Consider the following 14,982-nt stretch of genomic DNA (forward strand, 5'->3'; position numbering starts at 1 on the left):
AGATTTGTACAAAGGATTTAGGGAATGTCCTTTTCTGTACAAGAAATTTTTGGTGAGATTTTTGCAAGATTGTGGGTTTGTAGCCTAGTAAAGGGAGAAGGACCTTCAGTAAATGCTATTTGTGCTGGAATTCTCACTTCTTAACTTTATTCTTGGGGGCTTCAGCCAGACTCCAGGATGAGGGAATTGTCTCTTCCCGCATCGCCATAATTCTCCACCTTTCTAAACTTCCTCACAAAGAGCGTAAAGTGATGGGAGAGTGATAAGGGGCAAAAGTGAAAGCAGAGCAAGGGCGTGCTGGGTGATAACTTCTCAGTGCTGTAGAGATGTAGGTCTACTGGCTCTCATGCCCCCAGAAGGAGGCATCTGTGACATCCTACTTTAGATGTTAAAGTGGTCCCTCTGGGCATCATGTTATTAGGGAAGCTAAGTAGAAGTAGGAAAACCAGTTGAAAGTCTATTTACTCCAGCAGTCTAGGCAAAGAGGAGTGTTCATAGCTGAAGCCTTCATTTAGATAGATAGATAGATAATACATATATGTCTGTATATATGTGGGTGTATGTATATTATTATTATTATTATTATTATTATTATTATTTTATCAAAGCTTAGAGGAGGTTAAGGGCATGTCCACAGTCATGGAGGAAGGTAAAGACAAGGCTGGGTCTAGCATCCCAGCATCCTTCACTCACCTTCAGTAGAGCATTGCCATCTGTAAAGCATTCTCTGGGAGTGATCTTACACACTAGAAGCCATGTGTGTAACAAGGAGGCCTACAGACTTCTGTAGGTTCGGGAGACCCTGACTACAATATGTAACTGCCCAGGACTTGAGACTTGTTTCTAAGCAACAAAATCCAGCAATGCTGGTTTCCCTTGGGCGGTCTCGCCCCACCTGTCCTGCTTAGTCTCTTACCTTGAAGTATATCGCACTGTGAAGAATGACGCAAGAAGGCTTTAGTCCATTCAACGCAAGAACTTTAGCAAAATGTTGCTATTCCAAACACCGGTGTTCATCAAAAGCTAAATGCAATGATTTGATCCAAATCTTACTTTAACTGTGTCTCATCCTCTCTTATTTCTTGTCATTTTTGTGTTTTCCTTGATTTTGTCAGTTGACATATGAGCAAGTTCTTAACACACTTTTAACTCGTTGAGCATTTTTTTTAGCCTTGAAAAGCAAGCCTATTTTGTCTTGGTTTAGAAAGTGAGAAGATATCAATCTTCCAAGGAAGTGCTTGTGTGCGCTCTGGGGGGAAATGCTGAACACCTGATGGAATCCCTCTCTGACCTTTTCATAAGAGCCAATATTTAAGGAAAAATACCTCACTGTTCTTGGGATCCAACCACACAGTGGATTTTCACCACCTTAAACATCTCAGTTAAGACACTTCCTAGATTCCAGACTTCTTAAAAAAAAAAAAAGTAAGCAAGAATACTACAGGATGATTGCAGACTGAGCCATGAACGTGATGACATCCATGTTTACATGTCACAGAGCTCCAAAGTTGGCTAAGTGTGTTTTGGCTCTTAACAGAGTTATCTGACCTTTGTGGTCATTTTTACCGACTAACCAACAATAAAGATCTGTCCTTTTGCACTGACATTCTGGCGGCCACCATAAAGCTTTGTGTTGGCTCTGGGACCATCAGTCCGTGTCTACATAAGTATCCACTGATAGAGATCAGTTTCTCAGGGACTCTGCTGCTGGACCAAAGAAAAGCCAGCGTATCAGAGCTCATGAAAAGATCTCACCTTTGTGCCTCTCACTGGTAAGAAGGGTAGAGTGCTGAGGGCTCTCAGAAACCTGTGTCAGAAGTGTGGGCTTTTTTCTTTTTTTATTGCTGGGATAAAAATAATCAGAAAACCTTAACTGCGCACGTGCGCGCGTGCACACACACGCACACACACACACACACACGCACACACACACACACACACACACACACACACACACAAAAGAAAATGCCTTTTGTTTAACATGTGAATTCACTTAACATGGGGGAAGCTTCTAACCTTTCTCCCACTTAAGCACCGGTTAGAACTAGTTAATCTAAACAGTCCATTTATTTGTAAGTGCTCTGTTTTGAAAGAGAACTAAAAGCTGGCCAAATACGGTGAGATAACGTAGGCTCCTTAAATCAGCAGTGTGACTTTGAGAGGCCGAGGGCAGTACAGTGAGAGGTTGAAGCCGTGCAATGGACAGCCTGGGTGCCATGGCCCCTTCATCTGGTCACTGAGGGCTTCAGGCAGGCAGTTTGACTTTACCAGGTGTGTGGTGTTGGGACTTGACCTGACCTCTCAGTGGCTCTTGTTCTTTGATATGTCTGTAATAATAGTTCTGGCCTCAACAGTATTTGTGAGGCCTCATCAACCCGATGATTTGTTTTTGTTAAGTCTCTGAACTTTGAAAGAGTATAAGAGCCTGGAGGACATCAGGGGAACAAGGCCTCTGAATCAACTAATCCAGGCACATATGAGCTCCCAGAGACTGAAGCCATAAGCACAGGGACGACATGGGTCTTTTCCAGGTCTTCTGCGTGTATATTATAGCCTTCGGCTTAGAATTTTTATGGGGATCCTGCGCGTACAAATGAGTGGGTCTCTGATTCTTGTGCCAGCTCTTGGGACTCTTTCTTCTGTTGGGTTGCCTGGTCCAGCTTCGATGTGATGATTTTTGTTTTATCTTATTTTATTTTGTCATTTTTGGTTGTTAGCTCTTAGAAGCCTTTTTTGTTTGTTTGTTTTTGTTTTCTAATGAGAGACAGAAAAGAAGTGTGGATCTGGAAGGGAGGGGAGGTGGGGAGGAACTGGGAGAAGTAGAGGAACAAAAAGTTTTATCACAATATATTGTGTGGGAAAATAATCTATTTTTAATAAAAGGGAAGAAAATGAAAAAATACTGTGAACTCTGAAACTTTTTTTCACTCAATGTCCCTCCCACTTGTAATGTTTCCTAGTGATTAAAAGCACAATGGAAGGAGGAAAATAAAGACAGGCTTTCTAGATTTCTTCTTTCTTTCTTTCTTTCTTTCTTTCTTTCTTTCTTTCTTTCTTTCTTCCTTCCTTCTTTCTTTCACCCCTATTGCAGTTTCCCCTCCCTCCTCTCCTTCCAGTCCCTCCCACTCCCCTCTTCCCTTTCCCACCATCCACTCCTCCTCTGTTTCTCTTCAGGAAAAGGCAGGCCTCCCAAGGACATCAACCAGCCATGGCATATCAAGTTGCAGTGAGACTGGGAACCTCCTTTTCTATCAAGGATAGTCAAGGCAACTCATAGGAAAGGGCCCAAAGTCTGGCAACAGAGTCGGAGACAGCTCCTGCTCCCACTGTTAGGAGTCCCACAAGAAGACCAAGCTACACAACTGTGACATACGTTCATGTGCTGAGGGCCAGTCGCATTAAGGCTCCTTGGTTGGAGGTCAGTCTCTGTGAGCCCCTGGGACCCAGGTTAGTTGATCCTGTGGATTTTCTTGCAGTGTCCTTGACCTCTCTGGCTCCTACAATCCTTGTTCCACAGGATTCCCCAAGCTCCACCTAATGTTTGGCTGTGGGTCTCTGCATCTGTTTCCATTACTTGCCAGGTGAAGCCTCTCTGATGATAATTGGGTTAAACACCAGTCTATGAGTGTAGCAGAATATCATGAGGTCTTTTCGTTATCCAGCTCTGGGCCCTGGTCCTCCAAGGCAGTGTCAGAGATGGGCTCCCTCTCATGGTATAGGTCTGAAACTGGACCAGTCATTGGTTGGACCTTCCACAATTTCTATGCCACCTTTACCCCGGAACATCTTGTAAAGGGAACAAATTGAAGCCAAAGACATTATGGCTGGCGTCCCAGTCCCTCTGTTGGAAGTCTTGCCTGGTTACAGGAGATGGCCAGTTCAGCCTCACTATCCCCCATGGCTAGGAGTCTTAGCTAGGGTGGCCCTCATGGATTCCTGGGAGTTTCCATTGCCCTCAGTTTCTCGCTCATCCCAGGTTGTCCCAGGTTTCTAGCTCCCTCCTCCTCACCCAGTTTCACTTGTTTCTCCCAGTACTCTCTCCCTCTATCCTTCCTGGACCTCATCCTTCCTGTTCCCATTACCACCAGTTACCCAGTCCCTTCCCTATACCCACATGCTATGTCTATTCTGTTTCCCCCTCACAGTGGGATTCATGAGTCTCCCCACCCCTTGGGCCCTCCTTCTTACTTAACTTCTCTGGGTCTGTGGATTGTAGCATGGTTATCCTGTTCTTGATGGCTAATATCCACTTATAAGTGAGTACATACCATGTGTAAGACAGGCTTAATTTTCATTTCATAAAATCATTTCATTACTTATTCTACTCCTTAAGAGGAGGATTTGGTATGGTAAACATGGTGGCACATGCCTGTGATCTTAGCACTTGGGAGGCTGAGACATGAGGATCACAAGTTCAGGGCCAGCCTTGGCCACCTAGCGAGTTCTGAGCTACCTAACAACCCTGGTCTAAAAAAGAAAGAATGAAAGAGAAAAATGAGGTGAGGCAGGTGAGAAGGTCAGTGTTTCACAGTGTGCTGGGTGCCCCTATTGCATCTCTGGGCTATCTGACATTATGGGCTGTGAGCATGATACCAAGAACCTGGGGGATAAGTTTGTCTGAAAACTACCCTCAGACCCAAGCTACAAAGATGCACTTGTGTTGGAGAGGCTTTTACCAATGTATAGTAGGAAAAACTTTGGCTTGTGTTTGGAGATTTTTCAGGACAGCCACCTACCTACTGGCTTTTAAGCTCGGGCAAGTTAACTGGATTCTTGGCGTCCGTTTATTAATTTTTAAAATAGACATGATAATATCTTTTAGATAGTATCTAAAAGTTGTGATGAGGGCTAAAGACTACTGTTAACACAAAATGAGGCCTTAATAACTATCTCCCCCCGCCATAAAAGTTACTCTTTCCCAAGGCTGGAGATGACTTACTTGTCAAAACAGGGATAGTAAACACAAAACATAATCCAGGACAAAAGGGCTTCGAAGGGTGACTGTCTGCTTCCATCCACCCCATGCAAATTCGCTCCTCCTAGAATTGATCCTGGAGCTGTTTCCTTGCAGATGAATGCTGCTTCACCCCTGCTGTTCTCACCACAAAGAAAAGCTTTAGATTCAGACTGTAGGGCTAAGGTTATAGTTCACAGTACACACCTCACATGTATGAGGCCCTAGTTCAATCCCCAGTGCTGGAGGAGGAGGAGGAGGAGGAGGAGGAGGAGGAGGAGGAGGAGGAGGAGGAGGAGGAGGAGGAGGAGGAGGGTTTTCAAAACGAGATTTTTTTTAAAAAGGCTCCATATCACAGAGATAACTGTACATTCATATTTGTTGTACTATCCATCAGCAGCAGACGAATAATGAAAATATACATATACATATACACAATGATTATATCCATTTGTAAAGAAGAAATTGTTTTCAGAAGAATGCATGGAAATTAAATTATTATGTTAAATGCAATAAGCCAGATTCAGAAAGACAAATTCCATGTTTTTTTCTTAATATGTGAAATTGAAGTGTGTGTGTGTGTGTGTGTGTGTGTTTACAGTGTGAGTCTAGAAGTCATGAAACTAGAAAAGGGATTAGGATAGGAAGGAAGAGCTCTTCAGGGTTGGGAGAGAAGAGGAGAAGGGCATGGAATACATGTATAAGAAAGCAGAAGGCGGTGACACCTGAGGGAAACAGAATGGCTGGAGCCAGGCTGGGGGCTCAGAGCAGGTAGTGAAGGAATTGATAATATGTGTGAAAATGCCAAACTGAACCTCTTGCTTTGAATGCAAACCCATAAAGAAACCGAGGCACACTCTAGAAGTCCAGGCTGCACTGTACCGCCCAGCAGGACCAGTTCCTTGACTGGAAGGAGACACATAGACTATCACCTGAGACTGGGCCTCCCCGGCTGTCCTTCCTGCGCACTGTTCAGCTTCTGTTTGGCAGTTGGGAGAATGAAGGAACCTTGTCAGTTGCACACAGCCCTCATATGAAATTATGTACCAGAACAGTCTAGAAGTAAACTCACTTTGAACCGCTAACAATGTTTGTCATGAGGGTCTGGGAGGGTTAGAGACGGGGAAAACATGAGATCTGAGTGGAAACACCATGGGCTTAAGTCCTGGCTCTGTCACCTGAGTATATATAGACTTTGGACAAATTTTACATTCGCTGTGATCAGTTTTCTCCACCAGTAAACTGGTGAAATAGTGTCTGCTTCCTGGGCTTGCTGCAAGAATTAAATTGCTAACAGTAGAAGTTCTGACAACAATGCCTGGCATAGAGTAGGAGCTCAGGGAAGGAACGTCAGTTACTTCCTTTTTATTGAAGGGATAGAACCAATGCAGGCGGCTTTTGCTCCCAGTTCTCTGTTTCTTCCAAATCTGTTTTGCTCTCCTGCCCATTTCTCTTAAAATTTCAGCAAACTGTCAAGTCTTGTTCTGAAGATCTGAATATTCTGTATATATCACTGTATATTGTAGTCACATACATTGAAGTACTCTTTATTGCTACATCACAGTCTAAAGCTGAATGATCGATAGTCTTGGCTGCTGAGACCCAAGGGCTGAAATTGGAGTTGCAGTGGTGGTTGAAATGAACTTTGTGTTCCATTTCATAAGACAGAGAATCCATTTCCTAAGAAATTGGGAAAGTTCAGTTTCTGTAAGGACTTCTTGCATTCCTAGGAAAGCCTTGGGTTCACTCCTCCCCGTTCCTACCCCTGACCTCTGGCTTTTTAAAAATACCTCAATGTTGGATATTTTATTTTCTCTATAGTTTATTCAGGCTTTTTAAAAAGGCAAGGCAAATGTTTGAAAATACTTACAATACTGGGATGATTAAATTTGGGGGGGGGCAAAGAAAATGAGTTGGGGAAAGAGGAGAGGGAGTAAATGTATTTGAAACTTGTATTAATCTCTGGATGTCAGCATGTATCATGCATCATCTAATTTTTGTATAAATTTATTATTCCAAAAGAATATTTGAAGTTTCAAGACCGAAGGAAAGCTAAGGAGGAATTGCTTTCTTTTCTCTGTATCCACTCCTCATTGAGTTTTCTTTTTTTGTTTTGTTTTGTTTGTTTGTTTGTTTGTTTGTTTTTCTAGACAGGTTATCTCTGTGTAGCCTTGGCTATCCTAGACTATTGTAGACCAGGCTGGCCTCGAACTCCTAGCCATCTGCTTGCCTTTGCCTCCGCCTCATAAGTGCTGGAATCAAACGTATGCACCACCATGGCCAACCCTCGCTGAGTTTTCAACAGGAATTTTTTTGGTAAAACTTTTTTTGCTCATTTTGAAATCTTCTCTTGCCAGCAACTAGCAAGCCTGTACAATGGTTACCAAGGCAAAGTCAAGACCATGTTGCAAGAGAGAGAAAATGTGGTATGTACAGACAGGGAGCTGGAGAAACAGATTAGCAGTCTGAGCACCAGGGTTTTTTTAATTGGAAAGTTTAATTGTTTATTGTAAGTGGTTATCCTAGCAGTTCTATCATCGGTCCCTTGGAGCTTTCTCGTGAGGCCTTTTCTTTCCATATCACCTTGTTTGGGACTGACTGTTTGACTTGTCTCCAGGATATACCCTAGTCTTCATATTTAAACAAGTCGGGTCAAAATGGTTCCACTGCATTTGAATTAGACAAAGACTTTTTTTTTTCATTTGTTCAGCTCAGATATGCTTTTTTTTTTTTTTTTCTGCAAATGCTCCTTGAAAGCCTGGACTCAACAAACCCCTCCACATAATGACTGCAAAGACAGATACATCTCTTGCTCCCAACGCTGTATAAATATTTGCTGCTTAAATAAATTACTCTTGTCAGACTTGAGTAACCGCCAGCCAGGTACTTGCTCATTTTTCAGAGACTGATGCCTTACTTTTAAAAATCTCAATTTTCCTTTCTCCTTCTTTCTTTTTTGTCCCTTTAGGTACAATCCTTGGATTTGCCCTCCGACCGTATAAAATGAGCTACCGGGAAGTTAAGTACTTCTCGTTTCCTGGGGAACTTCTCATGAGGATGCTACAGATGCTGGTTCTACCCCTTATCATCTCCAGTCTCGTCACAGGTACTCGTCACAGTTTTTGCTATGTGTGGGTTTTTTTGTTTGTTTGTTTTGTTTTTGTTTGTTTTTTTTAAGCGTGCTTTTTGCAAAAGAATGCTTAGAAAAACCAATGCTTTAGGTTTTCTGCTGGATGCATGCTCTGTTTTAGAAAAAAAAAATCCCTTTGAAATGGTGGAAAGGAGGCTTTACTAATGCATGAATGATTACGACTCTCGTATTTTTACCAATCACAAGAGGAGATGGATTTAAACAGCCACGTAATCTGGTCTGCCTCACCATGAACGAGGCGCCCTGCTAAACACCACACAAACAGCCTTTCTCTGACCACGGTGATGTAGTTGACAACAGCGTACAACAGGTCTGTTTTCTCACCCTCTTATCCCACCCAGATAACATCTGGTTGGACAGCCTATTAGCTATTGATGCAAGAATGCTTGTTCTCAGAGCCACCAGGACATGAGCGGGAGCCTTCTTGGAAGCCTCATCAAGAGGTAATGCCTACAACACACTCACCAACTCCGCTGCCACCAACACTTATCTTTTCCTGGTGAACCCGCATGATTTCATTTCCTTCTCCAGTTTCCCCACCCACCCCTGTTGCCTTTTATGCTGATGGGAGAATGGGGAGGGGGTGGGAGATGTCCCCATTGGCTACTCTGTCCATGGACACTGAGTTTTAACCAGTGGAAGCTCCGCAGGATAGAACCTCTTTACTGTGGCAGCGAGGCCTCAGCCTACTCCTGCCTGGGTACAAGTTGAAGAGTCATTAGCTGTGTGGTTGACAAATATAGATGGGGCAAGAAGTTGCAGGAAAAAAAAAAGTTACCAGACATTCCTCCTGCCTACTCTTCCCTTTCCCCACAGCACATCTCTGACTTGGAGAATTTCCATAAACACTGCTCCAGCAGGATGGTTTCTGGGTTTGTAGCCAAAGCCCTAGACCTCAGGTACTCCTGACCCTTGCCCCTTTTCCCGCTTGTGGTCACTGTCCCTTGGGTAGGCCAGTTTACTTCTGTCTGAGCTGCATCTGGCTCCCTCGTCCCATGAGTTGTCAAAGAGAGTTAGAATCTTTAAGCTTTCTGTGTAATAAGAACTTCATAGAGCAACTCAAAGGTCATGGGGCAGCATTCTGACTACCACATGCCTTAGAGGGCTAGCCATTACACGCACAGAAACTATGTGAGATCTGCTCCTCTCTGCCTTGCAGATCTGTGCTGGCTTCCCCTTGCCCAGGGCCTTAAACAAGTAATGGCCTGTGCACACGCTCAGAGCGAAGGGTAAGCTGCCTGCAAACCAGTCCTGTCAACCTTTGGGGTACCTGTTTATGAAACTGGATGGGTCAGTTGCTGAGTAGGGGTAATTAGAGAAGACAATTCTTCCTATAGAAGCTGTATCAAATGTTGGCGTGGGGCACATTTTCACCTCACCAGCCATTTTTCTCAAAAGGGAAATCTTTGCAGAAATCACTTATCGGTCTGAGTCCGTGCAGTACTTTCTCGAGTGAAATGCTCACTCACTCACTCCCTCTGCATCACCCCTCGCAGCCCGCGTCTTGGCTCAGAGCCTGCTGCTACTCTGTACACACACTGATGGGTCCTGGATTTTCGTCTCTTCTATAGTGGAACCCCTGTTTCTGCTTTCTCACCATTGTGCTAAAAATCTTTTGTGGGGGAGCTGGGGGGTGGAGATACACACAGAAACCCCTTGTACAGCACAGAGAAAACATTGCCTCACTTTCAAAACAGCCCTTGTCTACCTCTTCCCTAAAGTCGAGCTTTGGTTGAATAATTTTTCAGAAAAAAAAAAAAAAAAAAAAAAAAGTTACTCTGATCTGATCCCTTTCAGGAGTTAAAAAGAAAGTTTTGGTCAAACATTGGAGAAGTTAGCAACAGTTACAACATGGCTGTTAAAAAAGAAAAAAAGAACAGCAAGTTGCAAACAATCAATATAAAATGAATGTATAAGGTAACCTGGTTACAAGTTGGGAGTGCTGTCACATGGGACTTCGAAGAGAATTTTAGCTCTTATTCAGGACTTGGGTCAAGGAAAGGCGCCTGAAGGCAGCGCTTAGCTGACCTAAAGTTCTTTTCTCAGGGTTCATCTCCAAGGAGTAATCCCCAAGCTACACAGTAATTTAGATACTTACAATCAATTAAATGAATCATTGGCTCAACAAGATTTTCCTCTGTGGTTTTAAACACAGAACATTCTAAAAGTGGGAATGTAGAGGAGGAAATGTTTGCAAATTACACAGAGCCCCGGCGGATCCCTAGCTGTGCTAGGAGAGGTTCCTGGGGAAATATGTTGCCCTGGGAGGTAGCAGTGCAAGGCTGCATTATTCAAGGATGAAGAAAGCAATCCCAGAAGCCCGCAGTCATCAAGTGGGTGACGTGCGCAAATGAAGATGCCTTTTCAGGCTACTTTTTGTTTTCCTACTTTGATAGTCATGGATACAGAGAAATATTTTTCTTCATCAGGAGAAGGAGCAGAGCTAAGTGAGATGATTGAGGGCAGAGTGACCGCACTGCAGAATAATGCGGGCAAAAGTGGGGCAAGGAGGCTGTTGAGACATAAGAAATATAAAACTAACCCCCTTCAACCAGTTGCTACTGTGTGTCCAGAAAAGCAGAACATGACTGTTTTTTTTTTTCAAGAGGATTTAGTTATCCAACATTTTAAGAGATCTTCCCAAGTTTTCAGTTTTGATATAGTTTACAAAACGGGACAGTGGGGCCAATCGAAGGGAGGGGGGCACCTACTGGCTTGTTAGGCAATCATTGGGATACTAATATCAAAACTCAGGTTTGCGTGTCAGTGCCACTGCTGTTGAGAAGTACCCCACCAATTCTGGGCCCGTCTCAGTCTCAGGCCTTTACTGGTTTTTGTGTTACCTGCCTCGGGCATTGGGAATCCTAAACCAAACACAGCTTAGCTCCTTTGGAATAAGCAAGTAAACACCATGGTCACTGCTGTTCAACAGTGATTGACAAGGCTCTCCCCTCCATCTTGTGAGTATGGCCATACTGTGTCATAGCCAGTCTGTTTTATGTCAGACAAGACATCAGAGGTCACACCGCCATACAAGAAATTCTCCTGTGGGAAAAGGCTTCACAATCTCAGTTCTCTCAAGTTCAAAAGCCGTGGGGGCTGTTCAGATGGAAGTTAAGTCGAATAAAAATCGTTACTGCATTAGTTTTGGAAGATTCTAGAGAAGATACTATAACACTCAGAGGCACCAAAGTCTTGCTTTATCTTATTTCTTAAAATTTAGTTTGTTTGTTTGCCTGGTTGGTTGGTTACTGTTGTGCTAGTAATCAGAGTCAGTGTTACATGCCGGGCAACTACCCTAAACTGAGCTACACTCTTAGACTAATTTAAAGAGATCTGCACAATTTTTGCACTTGAAACACTTGTGCTCGTGAGCGGAGTTATTAAACCTCTGTAAGCCACATTCTTGTCCGGAGTTGAGATCCGGTCTTCCCAAACATCCCTGGTGTGTATTATCATTCCAGAAGCTCCAGGTACAATCTGGGAGAAAGCCCAATGGCTACATTTGTACCCAAGTACCTTTTTTTTTTTTCCTTTTCTTGAACAAGAAGAATACGACTGTGCCAACACACCACACAATAAAACAAGGATTTGGCACCAAATTCTATTGGTTTGGTCAGGATAAGCAGCCAAACTAGCTATTTCATGCCAGAAATATGAGTTGGTTTGGCTGGCTTCGCCTGATTTAATGCACAGGGTAATAATTAAATGCCATGTCTTGTTACATTGAGTGGACGTAGCCAGGCTTGCTTCTGAATCTTTTTCGAAAACTGGTGCTTTCTTGTGTTTTCATTCTAAGTGTGCATTTTCCTGCAATCGCTCACCACACAGGAAAGCTTTACTGTAAACCCCTGGAAGTTTTCTAGAAGGGAGCTGCTTTTGGCAGTCTCTGCATATTGTGGGGCATCTTGTAAGTGAAAGAAGTGAGAGAGAGAGAGAAGCACGTCAGGTACACACACTTTGAAGGCCTTGTTGGGGCATACTGGATGGTGGACCACAAAATAGTTGAAGTTCATCTTGGTTCATTGATTCATTGATTCATTCATTCATTCACTTACAACTATATTTTATGTCAGATACTAGGCTAAGCGTTGGAGGTACCGGAATATAAGGAAAAAGTCCCTAAGTAGATGCACATTGTATACATTGTATATGTTTCCTTAGATGGAGGAAGGCTCCCCAAATTCCTCAGCTCATATAGTATAATATACATGAGCAAATTCTCAGAGAACCAATTTCAGTGCTCTCTCCAAGCCCACAATGAAAGAGGCAGTTTGGTTGATTTGGGTTTTTTTTTTGTTTTGTTTCTTTGTTTGTTTGTTTTTAATTTCATGTGTTTATACAATGTATTTAGATCATATCCACCCTCCCCCTCCCCTTGGTTCACTTTTTAGAACACGGTTCCAAACCTGCTGTTTTCACACTTGAGGCCTCTCCCGCCCGAGGTCAGCGACTTCAGAGTTTACCAGCATGGATGTCATCACACTCCCCCTTAAACAGTTCTTTACCTTAACACGACCTTCACATGGCTTCAAATCACTACTAATAATGGAAGCCTCCTGTCCTTTGTGAGACCCTCCTTGTCATATTTCAAGAAGGAAAAGAGAGGTAATTGGCAAGTGTCCACGCGATGTTGAGTGTATGCCAGCCCTGAGGCTCTCTCTCTCCTCTAACCCAAAGAGCAGAAGGACAACGTAAAAGAACATCTTTCTCGCTTCCTGTGTGACTTCAGATAAATGAGGAGGCTGTTGCTCTTCCTGTGGAGCCCTCTATTTACCCCTCATGGAGAAATGCTGAAGCTGTTCACCCATGTCTACAGTTTCCCTTCCAAAATCACTGACCAGCTTCTGCCCAGACATTTCCAGGAACAGGAGATCCTTGGAACTCCTTTGTCCTTGTAAAACTAATGGTTCTTTTTGTACCCAAAGTAAAACAAGCAAAAATTTAAAGGACCAGGAAGACAAAATACCCGCTTGCCTGTAATCTTCTGTCCCATGTGACAAGCTCTCTTGTGGCTAAATATTACTTAGACATTTTCCTTTCAAATGCATAGACCAGTGAGTCCTCTGGGAGGCAAGAACGGACAATGTACAAAGCCAATGAGCTGGAATTGCCAGCAAAGGATTCTTCTGAGAAAAAAAATGAAAAAGAAAGCAGTAAATGGTTCACCTCAAAGTTTAGCACTCTGGCTTCAGAAAAGTGACAGTCACAACAAAAGCAAACTAAAAATTTTGTCATTTAACACAAGTGGCCAAAAAAAAAAAAAAACCTGAGCTACACAATTCTTAATCCTTGGGCTTTTGAAACATGGAGTGCTTGCAAAAAACCCTGAGAGTCAGGGTTAGTTAAGGGAAATTTAATATTTTGGACTATTCATTTGCCAAGTGTCTGGTGTGTATCTAAGGCCAATTTGAATACTCTGGGCATTTATGGACAAGAATTCAAGGCAGGCTATTCATTTCCATTAGCTGGAATAAAAGGCACCACTCTAAAGAGAGGAGGGCCTGTAGGCTTCACTCTCATTTTCAATAACACAGATAGTAGAACGTATGTTGTAGGATTGGTGTGAGGGTTCAGCTGGGCCCCTGGAATGTGCCCGACCAGTGGTAGCTGACAGTAAGAACAGCAACAGCAAGAGCTGTCTGCTCGTTGCATACATGAAAACACAGCAGAAAGAACAGAGAAATCGGGCTTGAGGGCTTGTAATTACGGCTGCAGCCTCCACAAGCCGCCTCTGTCTATGATCCTTGCAGGGACCATTCTTCTACTAAAGTAAATTAAATAACCCGTGAAGTTAATCCAGAAACAGCATGGAGCCAAAGAGAATTCCTCTCTCACCACTGGAGGCGATCAGTTTCTGCCCTGCAGTGTGAGATTTTATTTCCTTGGTCGCAGCTGCATAATTCTAAATATTATCGTTGGTTATACAACTTCCCAGTCTTCCCTAGATTCCACTGGGATGCAGACAGCACCCCCTAGGAGCAGAGTCTGCCTGGATCACCTCACTTTAACATTCCTGGCCAACCCAGCCTCTCCCTTAACATTCTAATCTGACTCCCTGAGACCCGGAAGGAGTCAGCCATAAAGGGGCTTCATGTGAATCCCTCAGGCTGTTCCTGTATGGTCTCCTAGAAGCTGTTCACAAATGTGGGAGAGAAGGCTGAGCAGTGCCTACCTGGAAAAGGAAGTCCTGGGATATAGTAAGGGGAGCCTCAAGACACCTCCCAACTTCCTGCATCAGGTATAAAGGAAGTAAGGGCCATGTTTATACCCATGCGTTTAGGTAGGGGGGAGGTATAGACAGTCATTGAAATCTGGCTGTCAGAGAAACCATCGTTTCCCATTGTGACAACTTCACTCCATAAGCAGTTACTGCGACTTCGAATATGCTAGGTATATTACCAGGACCTCAAGAGAGCCAAGTGAAGAAGGCAAGGTCCCTAAACTCCAAGAATGCCTAGTCTGGTTTGTGGACATTAGTTCACAGTTGGGATATGGAGGGTAATAGTAAAGGCAGACTAACTCTGGAGGGGGACATTGCAGAGCAGGCACAGTGCCATCTCTCAATTTCCTCTCTAGCATTCAGATTTCTCCACCAACAAATAGTTTTGAGTAGGGAAAAGGGCTTGTTCTGTTGGTTACCTGAGTCATTCACTATAAAATGCAATGAGAGCTGGGGCCCTGAAAATCCAGAAAAATGAGGAGTTTGGAGTCCCACCAGAAGTTGCCATGGGAAATGTGGCCTTGCAGAAAGCAAGTCAAGGAGAAGGGGCACCTGGTGGAACTTCCCCTTTCTCAGGGGAGGTGGGATATGGGAACCCTTGAGCTAAAAAGGGAGTAGAGGCAGTCGGTGCTGTGCTGCCTTGCTTGGAGAGGC

General features: G+C 43.6%; 1 protein-coding gene across 1 annotated transcript in view; it reads left to right on the forward strand.

Moving 5' to 3' along the window:
* Slc1a3 (solute carrier family 1 member 3) overlaps positions 1–14,982 on the forward strand; it is a 74,501-nt gene that overhangs the window by 14,256 nt on the left and 45,263 nt on the right. Inside the window, exon 3 of the mRNA XM_021663348.2 lies at positions 7,923–8,060. Within this exon, the coding sequence (XP_021519023.1) occupies positions 7,923–8,060 (138 nt within the window). The remainder of the gene's footprint in view (positions 1–7,922; positions 8,061–14,982) is intronic.

This window comes from Meriones unguiculatus, chromosome 3 (assembly GCF_030254825.1).
Source record: "Meriones unguiculatus strain TT.TT164.6M chromosome 3, Bangor_MerUng_6.1, whole genome shotgun sequence".
Lineage (NCBI taxonomy): Eukaryota > Metazoa > Chordata > Mammalia > Rodentia > Muridae > Meriones > Meriones unguiculatus.